Source organism: Hipposideros armiger, unplaced genomic scaffold (assembly GCF_001890085.2).
Source record: "Hipposideros armiger isolate ML-2016 unplaced genomic scaffold, ASM189008v1 scaffold_132, whole genome shotgun sequence".
In the NCBI taxonomy this organism is placed as follows: domain Eukaryota; kingdom Metazoa; phylum Chordata; class Mammalia; order Chiroptera; family Hipposideridae; genus Hipposideros; species Hipposideros armiger.
In genome coordinates this window covers 2,502,373-2,514,999 of record NW_017731482.1, presented here as the reverse complement: position 1 = coordinate 2,514,999, position 12,627 = coordinate 2,502,373, and the positions used below count along the sequence as shown (strand labels likewise).

At 52.1% G+C, this 12,627-nt stretch overlaps 1 protein-coding gene across 2 annotated transcripts; it reads left to right on the top strand.

The window, feature by feature from the left end:
- The first annotated feature begins 1,621 nt into the window (after positions 1–1,621).
- On the top strand, positions 1,622–12,054 carry KLHL35 (kelch like family member 35). 2 transcript variants are annotated; one of them, XM_019649418.1, is made up of 7 exons: positions 1,622–1,776; positions 4,325–5,197; positions 6,315–6,499; positions 8,154–8,272; positions 8,916–9,104; positions 10,618–10,806; positions 11,715–12,054. In XM_019649418.1, the coding sequence occupies exons 2-7, from the start codon at positions 4,326–4,328 to the stop codon at positions 11,901–11,903; spliced, it is 1,743 nt and encodes a 580-aa protein (XP_019504963.1). In that variant the 5' UTR covers positions 1,622–1,776; position 4,325; the 3' UTR covers positions 11,904–12,054. The 2 variants fall into 2 exon arrangements, with proteins under 2 accessions (XP_019504963.1, XP_019504962.1); XM_019649417.1 differs by having other exon boundaries at positions 4,322–5,197.
- The last annotated feature ends 573 nt before the right edge of the window (positions 12,055–12,627 follow it).

Sequence of the window (12,627 nt, the reverse complement as noted above, 5' to 3'; positions counted from 1 at the left end):
AAAAAAAAATCTAAAAAAAAAATGTGTATACATTCTTTTGGCACCCTCTGTATATACAATGGAACATTACTCAGTCGTAAAATAGAATGAATTTTGCCATTTGCAACCACATGGGTAGTCCTAGAGGGTATTATGCTATGTGAAATAAGTCAGACAGAAAAAGTCAAATACTGTATGATTCCCCTTATATGTGAAATCTAAGGAAAACAAACAAATGAATATACAAAACAGGAAAAGATCCACAGATATAGAGAACAAGCTGATCATTGTGAACCGGGAGGGGGTGAAGGATGGGAATGAATGAAAAAACTCAATGAATGAATGGTTAAAGAAAATAAAGTGCCTGAATCTCTCACATCCTTTGACAAACAGCAACCCATACCACCCTTTTTTTTAGGAGGAAGGGGTATACACCGTTCCCTGGAGCAGGGTCCGCAGAACAGACGCCAACAGGCCTCAGGACACATACATACTTGGCCACAGTCACAGTGGCCCTTCCTATCACAGCTCCTTCCACAAACTGGGCCGGCCTGAGCCTGGGGGAGAGCTCCTGCCCCTGGTGACTCCTCACAGCACATGGCAGTTAGAGCAGGAATCTCGATTATCCCTCCTGCAGAGATGAAACTGGGGCCAAGGGGGTGGCAGTGATCTGCTTAGGGCTGTGAGGTGTGTCAAGACAGTGCCAAGAAAAGGCCACAGATGCCCCTGGCCAATGCGGGCTCTTGGAAAGGCAACCTCCTCTCAAAATACTGTCTTCCTGCATGAAACCAAATCCCCTTGCCCACTCCATGGATGCCACTCCATGGAGGCCCTTTTTAGAGGCAGCAAATGATCAGCAGCACCAACCTATGGAGTCATTTCATTTGGCTCCAGGAGGCCCGGCCAGCCCAGAGCCGCTTGGTTCTCTCCCCCACAACCAGGCCTGCCCAGGACCACCACTCCAATCCCATTGTGCCCCCTCCAAGGCAGGTACATTGTTGAGTGAGAATCACCTCGACTTAGACCATACCACGAAGGACCACACGCTGTCCATACACACCACACTATCCACAGAGACACAGAGACACAGTCGTACACAGAAATGAAAAATCACCGAGAAAAAGACGCAGGGACACACAAGGCATACACGTATAACCAGATGCACGGTCCCACAATGACATGTCTGCTATCAGCAGGAACACAGACACGGCACACAGAGTCACACAGGGGTAGGAGGGAAACCTAGACCTCTAAGCCATGCAGTCCCATTCTTAGTTACACCTGCCGCTACTGTCACACACCTACCCTGATGCTATGCAGTTGCCGAGTCCCACGCACGTCCACATTCCGTCACACAGGTACCCTGGAACACCTGCATGCTCACAAACCCCCAGTTCACACACCATCTCCCCAGGGAAGGTACTCCCACACACACACACGCCTCACACCTGTGCATCATTCCGGGGCACAGCCAGTGCTAGATCACCCCAATCCAGGCACATAGATCCCGGAGTTACACAGTCAGTCCCATGCTTATTCCTGCCTTCTCCCTCTTTCCCTCCCTTCCAGGGCTGGTCCAAGGGTGGAACAAAAGCCCAGTGTCCCCTCCTCCCCTCCCCCCTCTCCTCTCCCTTCTGGCGTCCAGCCCCTTTGTCCTCCTGCAGCTGAGCTGGAGTGGCAGTCTGAGCAGAGTGGCAGGGACACTGGAACTCAGGCTGCCAGAGGTACAGGCGGCAGGACAGGAGTGGCCCGTGCAAGAGCAGCAGCTGTGGGGCACTTGGGAGAGGGTGTGGCCAGGTAAGTGCCAGCTACATCGGGGTGGAACTTAGGACACAGGGCTGTCCTGCTGTGTGGTGTCTACAATCTGAGCATGTTTCTATGAGTGGGTGTGGGTGTGAGAAAGAGACAGGATGGCATGTCAACTTTTAGGGGCTGGGTCCCTCGGTCTGCATCAGGACCTATGACTTGAGATGCCTAGACTCTTAGCTGGGATGGGAGAATGCCAGGTTGAGCTCTACCTGGAATCCCTACCTTGCGTGTTCCAACTGAGTGCTCTCCAGCTCCCAGACTGGGAATCCCCAGGGTGGAAACTGGGTTTGATGTCTCTCTGTGTTCAGTGCCCAGAGCAGTAGACAGCCATAAAATGAATGAAAAAGTACTGGTGTACTTCCCAGTAGGTGATATCCTCGTTCCCCCAGACAGCCCCTTGTACCATGGGACATCTCTGCAAGGAGAAGTCCTCCTTATGCTGATGAGACCTGCCCTCTTGGATCTCAGCTCACAGGGTGGCTGCTTTCTCAATCCTGGGAAAATAGAATGAGGCAGCATGCTCTGATGACCTCTTTCACGTCCCTCCACTGGTCCTGGGCTATTCCTTGGGACACACCCTCAGTCTAGCAATGTGGCTGAGCTGCTAGGCATGCAGTCTGGAGCCAGGTACAGTGCCTCCCCCTCTACTTGGGCAAAGTTGTTAACTTCCAGGGATCCTGCCCACCGGAGAGCTCATGTGCTGTGATGCTGAGGCAGGGGATCCACCACCCCGGGTGACCCGGGCATAAGCAGTGAAAGTCAGGCCGACACTGCAAGATCTGACCTCCAGGGCAGAGCAGTCTCAGAGGAGGCAGAGCAGCCGGGATGAGGAGAATGGAGGGAGAGGCAAGGGGCAGAGACCAGAGCTGTGCTCCCCTAGAGTTTTGCCACATAGAGAGTAAGCTCCCTGTCCCCGGAGGTGTGCAAGCAGAGCCTGTATGCTCATAATGGTCAAATCATGACGCACGGTACACCCCTTTAATCTGTAGAGAGCTTTCACAAACACCCCTCCTTTGATCCTCGTAGCAACCTCTGAAGGGCAGGTTCCCTCTGTGTACTTGTTTCCTTGTGACACTTAAAAAAGAAGAGGGTGGGGCTATACAGAAACTTGTCAGGCTGTGAGGATCAAATGAAATTATATACAAGAAAGCAACCAGGTGTGTTCCCTTCCTCTTGAGTAAAAACAATGTAAGGACCATTGGTTGAGTTTGTGCTATGCACCTAGCACTCTTCATACATTCCGTTTAAGAGTCAAAGTCAAAACACCCCTGTGAGGTGGGCATTAGGATCCCATTTTAGATGAAGACACTGAAGAGGAATGATTTGCACAGGTCACAGAGAGGCAATGTTAGAAGCGGGATTAGAACCCGGATCAGCCCTTAGAGCCAGGCTCTTTCTGCCCCCCCTCAGTGCTTCCCTGAGAACAGAGAGGGCCAGTTTCCCTCTCAGCGTCAGCTCTAAGCTCATGCCCCGCTGCCCTCTGGGCCTTGGCACAGGCTGTTCTCTCAGCTGGAGAATTGCTTCCTCCACGCCCTTCCCTTCACCTGGCTAATTCTACCTATCCTCCTCAGTCTAAAGGACCCTTCCTCAAGGATGCCTTGACTGCTTCCCCTCCAACTGGGTTTTGCACCTCTTCTAAGAGCTCCCCTAATACTCTGTACTTCCCATGGGACCCCCGCCAAGCTGTGAACTCCTGGAGGACAGGGACCATGACAGCCTTGTTCACTGCCTGGCACAGAAAAGGCCCTCAACACATACTTGTTTAATACATTCACTCGACTTTGAACAGGTATTGAGCACCTGTGCTGTTGGGGGAGGGGCAGGTATTAAACAGAAGAAGTGATCAGGGTTTGGTTAATGGGGAGCACCTATAGGAGATTGGCGGGAGACAGGATGGGGTGAGGAGGGGTAGGATGAGAAGGTAGAGTTATACCCCCCCACCCACACCCACACCCGCACACACAGCTCAGGTCTCTGTGGGGTAACCTGAATCCCTTGACCAATGTCTACAGTTCCTACCAGGGGCCCTCCCTATACAGATATTTTGCGCAGGTTCTAGTAGTCGCCCAATCCTCCCCATTCAGACCTTGGAGAGGTAAAGGCTCCTTGGAATTCGCAGCCACGTGGCACTGCTCTGTCCCTTGTGGGAGTCCCTGAACACTGTCTATGCTTTTGAAAACCATTCCTTTATTAAACTCTCCTCAAATTACCCCAATTGAGAGTGTGCCATCTGTCTCCTGCCAATACTAATTAGAAACAGCTTAGCAAGTTTAAAGACTAGGAAGGGCAATAAGGCTGAAGTGGGTAAGCGACAGAGAAGGTGCTACTAGCTAGAGCAGGGCCTAGCCCCTCAGGTGGGCAGAGGCCAGATCCTTGCAGCCATTAGGATCTGGGCGGGTGGGTGGAAGGAAGAGCAGTTGAATGAATGAAAGCACACTAACTTACGTTCACGCAGCCTGTGACGAGGGCCTCCTGCCCTCTGCCAGGGCCCAGCCCCGTGGATTTCCCGACGCTGTTTGTGTTCTCTACCCAGCAGGATGCTGGAAGGCCCGGTGCCGGAGGAGCCAGAGCCGGGCTCCGAGGCACCGTGTGCGGGCTCCTGCCACGCACAGCGCGTCCTGCAGACCCTCAACGCGTACCGGCGGAGCGGCACCCTCACCGACGTGGTGCTGCGCGCTGGCGGCCGCGACTTCCCATGCCACCGAGCCGCGCTGAGCGCGGGCAGCGCCTACTTCCACAGTCTGTTCGCGGCCGGCCGGCTGGAGCGCAGCTTGGCCGTCGTGCCCGTGGTGCCCGAGACACCGGGCGCGAGGCCTGCGGGGACGGCGGCGGCGCTGGCTGTGGTGCTAGACTACGTGTACGGCGCGGGCGTGCGGCTGCGCGCCGAGGACGAGGCTGCCGCCGTGCTGGCGCTGGCCGAGAGGCTGGGCGTGGCGGGCCTGCGCGAGGCCTGCGCGCGCTTCCTCGAGGGCCGTCTGCGCGCAGCCAACAGCCTGGCGCTACACCGCGTGGCTGCTGCTTTCTCGCTTGCCTCGCTGGCGGAGCGCTGTGGCCACGTGCTGCGCCAGGACTTCACTGAGGTGGCGCGCCACGCGGACTTCCTGGAGCTGGCGCCTGACGAGGTGGCAGCGCTGCTGGCCGACCCAGCGCTGGGCGTGGCGCGCGAGGAGGCCGTGTTCGAGGCGGCCATGCGCTGGGTGCGTCACGATGCGCCGGCGCGTCGCGGGCAGCTGCGACGCCTGCTGGAGCACGTGCGCTTGCCCCTGCTGGCGCCCGAATACTTTCTGGAAAAGGTGGAGGCTGACGAGCTGCTGCAGGCCTGCGGCGAGTGCCGTCCGCTGCTGCTCGAGGCCCGTGCCTGCTTCATCCTGGGCCGAGAGGCCAGTGCGCTGCGGACCCGGCCTCGGAGGTATGCCCTCACCCCACCCCTTTGCCTCTCGCGCATCGTTATTCCTGCTTTCTTCAACCACTCACTAATCCTCCATCATCCTTTAATTCAATGACTTAATGAGATTCAGTCATTCATTCAACAAACATTTCATAGGCTTAGTGTTGGGCGTTTTGCCCTTGAAGAGTTAACAGTCCAATAAGGGGGGGGTGCAAGGGTCTCACACCCTACGCACATTCTTTCTCTTTCCCATCCATCCATGATTCTGAGTGCTCCCTATGCAGGTCTTGTGCTGGGTGCTTGGGCCTCAAGAGTGATTTGGAAACACCTTATATGCTCCGGAAGCTCAGATTAGTAAAGTATATAAGTAGGCAGCCTGGAACACCACACAGGGAGACTTTGGGTGTAGTCCAAGATGGTCTGTCATCCTTCCAGGGATAGAAGACAAGGAGGCCTCTGTCTTACCACTTTACCTCCAACACTAAGCACGTGGCCTGGTACAAAGGTGCTTAATATTTGTCAAAGGAATTAGATAGGAAACCAGTGGGTTTCAGAAATGGAAGGGTTTGGGAGTTCTGATGAGGTCAGAAGCCTGAGGGCTCAGTTGAAGGGGAAATGCTTTTGCTGAAAGGGTGTGTAGCCTGGTTCAAATGGATTAGTGATTAGGGTTTGGGTTTAGATGATTATAGGAGGAGAGAGGCAGCAGAATTAAGAGTGGAGGTCACAAAACGGAGAAGAGAATGGATTAGCGTCAGATAAGCCTGAGCTTGAATTCCAGCTCTTTCACTTACTGGCTTGCATGATTTGGGGGCTCAGTTTCCTCCTCTGTAAAAGGAGTAATAATCCCTGCCTAATAGAACTGGCATAAAGATTAAACCAGGTGATTTTTCTAGGTAAGGTTAAGAGCTATGGCAAGATTATTTTGCTGTTACTTAGAGGTCAGTAGAATGGGGGATTAGTGACCCTCGTCCCATCAGTAGCCAGAGGAAAGGTTGGAAGTCAGAATCCAGCATGGGGGTTAGGAGGGAGGCAGAGGGGCATGGAAGAGCAGTAGGACCTTAGTGTGGTCAATGAGAGGGTGAGAGAGGGTCAAAACTTGGGTGTGGATCAACAGATATTGGGCTTATCCCCATGGCAGATTCATGGACCTAGCTGAAGTGATCGTGGTCATCGGCGGTTGTGACCGCAAGGGGCTCCTAAGGCTGCCCTTCGCAGACTCCTACCACCCAGAAAGCCGGCGCTGGACCCCACTGCCCAGCCTGCCTGGCTACGCACGCTCAGAGTTCGCCACCTGTGCTCTCCGCAATGACATCTACATCTCTGGTGAGGGCAGGGCTGAAGTGGGAGCCCTACGGGATTGGCTTATTACCTACCTGGAACCGTCCCTTTGTTTGTCCCCGCCAACTGGGAGATGATGGTGGTATTTTTCCTGATTACTTAGTTATTGGCTGAAATGGTATGTAGTCCTGCAGAACCAATCACTGGTGTGACTCCGCCCTTCATTCAGGAAAGTCGGCTTCAATTCATATTAATATTAATCACTTCTCTTTATCTATTTAGCTTGCTATGTGCCATGAATTATGCTAAGCAACTTACCTTAGTTATTTTAGTCTCTCTATAACCCCATTTCACACATGAGCAAACAGGCTCAGAGAGGTTAAGAATTTCTCCATTGTCTCAGAATTGGCAAAGCTAGAAAAAGCAGATCTCTTTGATACCAATGGACTGTGCCCTCCCTGAAATTCATGCGCTGGAGACTTAAACACTGTTCCTGCTCCCCAGAAATACCCTAGAGATGGGGAATGGACTTCACTTTACCACCAGGCAGAATTTGATGGGGAATCCCACTTAGGGAATGTGGCCCAACTTGGAGGGAATAGCATAAGCAAAGGTAGGAAAGTGCAGAAAGGAACCCAGGGTACTCAAGGCTCTGAAGTGCAAATGGAGTGTATCTGGGTGAGGACAGGAAAGGGAGTCTGGAGTCAGTTCAGGGAGGCTTTGACTCCAGGCCTAGGTAGACTGCACTTAATATTGTAGGGAGCTATGGGTGCCTGGAAAGGATGAGAAGAATGAGCCAGGAAGGCCTCAGAGACCTCCAGGCCATACATTATCACTGACCAGCTTATCCAAGACCACTGATGGCCTTTGAGCAACATGTGGGGCCTCTGCTGGGTGCCGCTGGAAATAGAGAGGCAAGGGCTACGAAACAAGAGATGTGGCTCAGGCTGAAGGGCGCAGTCAGGATTGTCCCTGGGGAGGCTACTCCTGAGAGGTGAGTCCCTGGTCAGGAACCCCAGGGCAGCGAGACAAGGGGAGGGAGAGTCCACAGCCTGCATCCCCAGTGCCTGGCCCCATGGGGTGTGCTGTGCCCTTCACTAGCACCAATGCTGGGCTTGGGGGCCGGAAGCTCTGGTTCTGATCAGTGCTCTTGCAGTGAAAGGCCATGTGATCTTCAGTGGGTCATTCCTGGTCTCGTCAGCCTCTCTGAGTTTGCTGTCTGTAAACTGGGTTAAATAATTCCAACACTTCATGAAGAGATGAGAACAGACATGAAGTCATAAAGGTGAAAGCAGACGTGAGACGGGATGACTGGGTCACCCTCTCCCCCTTCCCATCCCAGTACAGGTGACTCTGCTTTCTCTCTGCCCCAGCACATTCTTGATGTTTGTCTTGGGCATCTTTTACACTCTCACCTTCAGAAGAATTCTGAAGTTCCCCTCTTTGCTCCCTGAGCACAGAGCCTGGCTTACCACCACAAGGTGCCCAGTGATTAGTTCCATCTCCCTGAACCTCTCAGGCCTCCCACCTCAAGAGTCCCTGCCCGTTGTCCTAATTCAGACCTTCCCACCACGCGTTCAGAGCATACAGTCTGGGTCAGAGGCCGGAAGTCTCACACTAGCCCAGGAGGAAGTCCTTCCTGCTATGTGCCCTAACCCTTCCTCTGGATCTGGGGCAACAGCTGCTTCTCTCTCCCCAGGAGGCCACATCAACAGCCGTGATGTGTGGATGTTTAGCTCCCATCTGCACACGTGGATCAAGGTTGCCTCGCTGCACAAGGGCAGGTGGAGGCACAAGATGGCGGTCGTGCAGGGACAGGTAGGGATATGTAGCAGCTGCTTCCTTGGGGACTGAGGTACAGATCTGTGGATGTCCTTAGGGAAGGCCCCCTAAGACCCTGTCTTTGTAAGAAGGGATCTGAGGCTTCAAAAAGGAAAGGACTTGCCCAAGGTCCATAATAATGCCAATGCTGTTAGTAATTACTGTAATAGTACAGACCTGGTGGTCGAGGGTGTGGACTCTGGGGCCAAACAGCCTAGGTTTGGATCTTGATTCTGCCACTTAAGACCAAAGAAACCACAAAACACTACCAATTATCTTTGTAAGTTACATCCCCCAATTCAGAAATGCAAATAAAAGTGCTCCTTAGAATCATTTAAGTAAGGTGGTATACCTTTAATTACTAGCTATTATTATTAAGCATCAGCTTGGTGCCAAGTATTTTACAGATCAATTCCGCATTCAGTACCCATCCTAGATACCATCTCATTATCCCCCTGTTAATGAGAGGAAATCTGCTAAGGAAGGTTCAGACACTGGGTAGTGGCAGCACGGGGATTCGTCCTTGGTAGGTCTGCCCCTTAGGCTGTGGTGGAATAGCTTATCGCACGCAGCCCGAGGTGGTGGGACCCAGACGCAGCCAGCCCTGACTCCTGCGGGCCCCCCTTGTCCTCACCCGCAGCTGTTCGCGGTGGGCGGCTTCGACGGCCTGCAGCGCTTGCGCAGCGTGGAGCGTTACGACCCCTTCTGCAACACCTGGGCAGCCGCGGCGCCCCTCCTGGAGGCCGTGAGCTCAGCAGCCGTGGTACCCTGCGCAGGCCAGCTCTACGTGATCGGGGGTGCAGGGCAGGACGGCGTCAGCACAGACAAGGTGGGCGTGGAGAGGGTACCGGAGGCCTGCTGTGTGTGGGCCTTGAGCTGGCACTTTCTTGTTCTCATCCGTTTTCTCAATCCCTTCAACATCCCTGAGGAGTAAGCCCCGTGTTTGAGGCAAGGAAATTAGTTCTGAGATGACCCAAGGTCACACAGCCAGTAAGCAGCACAGCTGGGCCCAAAAGTTTGAGCTGGTGCCATATGGTTTCACAGATTAAAAATTAAGTGAGGGCAAGAGTGGGAATAGTTAAAATGTTTTTCCGCCATTCAAAAAAAATAATAACTCATTAAAAATTAGGATACACAGAAACAAAAAATCACCCGTAATCCCCCCCCCCCAAGGATAACTATTAATATTTTGGTGTATTCCCTTGTCTTCCTCTCAGCTGACTTTTGCTTTTGTTTTAGTTTTGTGTTCTGTTAATAAAATTTTGCATTCTGCTTTTCTTTTTTTTAAATTTTATTGGAGAACACTGCGTTTCTCCAGAACCCATCAGCCCCAAAGTCAAGTAGTTGTTTCAATGTAGTTGTGGAGGGCACAGCTCCTTGGCCCATGTGGGGATCGAACCAGCAACCTTACTGTCACGAGCACTGTGCTCTAACCACCTGAGCTTACCAGCCGCCCCTGCATTCTGCTTTTTATTCTTCTCCTGTAAGTAGAAACACTCCACATGCTTAGCAACTCTTCACAGCCATCATGTCTATAATAGGCCACTGGGTGAATGAACTAGCCTACTAACCTCATTTTCTGTTGTTGGACATTTAGCCTTTTTATGAATAAAAATTAATCTTTGTTATGGCCACTCTCTCCCTCCTGATGGCCTCACAGGCCTGTGGTCCTGGGATTTGAATCTTTCCAAACTAGGATCACTTGCCCCTCCTTATCCTGACTCCATTCCTCCTGCATACCTTCCTGGGGCTGGCTGGGGAACTGCCCCCATTTAGGACCCTTTCATGCAGCACTGACTTGTTATGGGCCGTTTTGAGGGGTTTCCAAAGAAACAATTGACACAGGAAGTAAAGGCGAGCAGGCAGGTACAGGTATGAACCCTCAGGAATTGTGAAAGGCATCTTAAACACCTGTGGGACTGGGGGCGGGGGGAGGCCTGTAGACAGCTGTAGGAATGTGAGCTGCAAGACTGCCCAGCTGGAATCTTGTCATGACGTTAGAGCACCAGGAAGAGGGTTGACTGACAGTGTAAGCAGCCAGGAACACATCTCCATGGGGGACCTGCTCTGAGGACCCTCTGTAGCACTGATGCAGATGGTATGTCCATCTCCTGGATTGGAGACCTCTCCTTAGACCTGGAAAGATGAGGAACTAGACTCTAGACTGAGCACACTTGAGGGCAGGGACAGTGAGTCTCCTTTGTACCCTCCCAGACACTAGCTCAGGCCTGGCAGACAGAGGCACATGTGTTGAATGAGTCCCCCTGACAGAGAGGTGGGAGTGCATGTGCAGCAGGACAGTTGGGGGGTGGGTCTTCACTGCTGATCCTCCTGCCCCTCAGGTGCAGTGCTTTGACCCCAAGGAGGACCGGTGGAGCCTGCGGTCGCCAGCACCCTTCTCACAGCGATGTCTTGATGCTGTCTCCCTTGAGGATACCATCTATGTGGTAGGGGGCCTCATGAGCAAAATCTTCACCTATGACCCTGGTACAGATATCTGGAGGGAGGCAGCTGTCCTCCCCGGCCCTGTGGTAAGTGGTGGCTCCTGGGCATGGCCCTGGCACTGGTTCCATTTAGGAGAGGGAAGACCAGTTCTAAGGATCTGAATCTTGGAGGTAGTGAGTCTTGTGTCTTAACTCCATGCTAGGTGGGTTTACATAGTTCTCTAGCTTTGTCCTCAGTGATAACCAGCCTTGCATTTCACAGATGAGACTAACTTTAGAGATATTGAGGCCCCAGTCCAAGGCCACCAGTTACATTAAGGCAGAGCCTGGAACCCCAGCCCCAAGTGCTGTAGCCTTGGATGGGGGGCTGAGTGACCCTGCACTCCTGTCCTAAAAGCCACCTGCTGGTACCTTTTTGTGGAGGATTGGGGGGCAAGGAGAAGGGACTTGGTAAGTTCCTCTACCCCAGTGATATCAGAGAAGGGAAGCCCAGACCCTGGACACTCTGGCCTGTCCTTGCATCTCCCACCTTCGGTCACCTCTCCTGAAACTAGAGAACATATAGGGGGTGTGGTTGCAGTGGTGATCCCTGCTAGCTCTGACCTTCGGTGAGCCTAAAAGCCTGAGATTTCTGGCTTCTCTGAGTCAGATCTTAGGATGGTGGTGATGATAGTAATTACTGTTACTGAAGTGCTGTGTTCCAGGCACTGAGTAAAATGCTTTACATACTTAATCCCATTAACTATTAAGGGAACCTTATGGAGGTACTCTTGTTCTCATTTTAGATAAAGAATCTGAGTCCCAGAGAGGTTAGGTGACTTGTTTGAGGCTATTCATTTAGTAAGGGTCAAGTCAGAGCTCCCTGCCTTCCATCCAGTTTCCTGTCTGCCATCCGGACTGCCTGCTCATATTCTGTGGGTTTTATTGTCTTGTCTGGCCAGCTAAGGACAGAGGCCGGACCCCATAGCTGATTGTCTTTCTGTTTGTCCACCCAGGAGAGCTGTGGCGTGACTGTGTGTGACGGGAAGGTCCACATCCTTGGTGGGCGGGATGATCATGGGGAAAGCACCGACAGGGTCTTCACCTTTGACCCCGGCAGCGGGCAGGTGAGGGCCCAGCCGTCCCTGCAGCGCTGCACCAGCTCCCATGGCTGCGTCACCATTGTCCAGAGCCTGGGCAGGTGACTCACACTTAGACAGCCTGAGCCAGAAGGCAGAGAGAAAAGGGACAACTCACTATTCTGCTTCCCTCATGGCACTTCCATGTAAATAGCCCCTTAATTTATTGCCCCCCTTCCTTGTAGAAATAAAACCTCATTCAAAGGTTGGGTCTGTGTTCTATCTCAAGCCTCCTTTGTCTGGAGAAGTCTCTGCCCCCTGCTTTGACTCTGCAAAGCACATTCTATTTTACCTCGTTTGCCTTCCTAATAGTTGTGTGGGCATTTTAAAAAAAAAATAATGAAATATTTCATGCATAAAATATTTTTAAGAATAATAAAATATCTGTGTTCCTGCCACCTAGCTTAAGAAATAGGACATTACAAATGCCTTTTTGGGCTCCTGTGTCTATTCCCAAACCCATCCCCTTCCCACACTTCTCCCAAAGGGAATCTCTATCCTTCAGTTTGAGATTATTATCAACACCTTTAACTTTTAGCTAGCTGACTATTAGTATCTGTATTTTACAGAGAAGGGACTGCCTTGAAAAGACAAGAATTGCTCAAGGCCACATACTTAGTAAGTGGAAGTCTCTGCTTCTTAAGATCTCATGAAGGTTCTGAATCACTTGAGGCAACTGCAGTCAGGATGGTTCTTTCTAAATCACCCTCTCTAATTCAGACACCTCCCAGTGATAAGAGTTAAAAGCCAGAAGACTAAAAAGATAGAGGCATGGGCTCGTAAGTAAGCA

Bases quoted from the DNA above. Each gene is read 5' to 3' on its own strand.
- KLHL35 (XM_019649418.1), top strand. From the start codon at position 4,326: ATGCTGGAAGGCCCGGTGCCGGAGGAGCCAGAGCCGGGCTCCGAGGCA. The intron at 6,500-8,153 runs GTGAGGGCAGGG...CTCTCTCCCCAG, and splicing joins CAATGACATCTACATCTCTG to GAGGCCACATCAACAGCCGT. The intron at 10,807-11,714 runs GTAAGTGGTGGC...TTGTCCACCCAG, and splicing joins CTGTCCTCCCCGGCCCTGTG to GAGAGCTGTGGCGTGACTGT.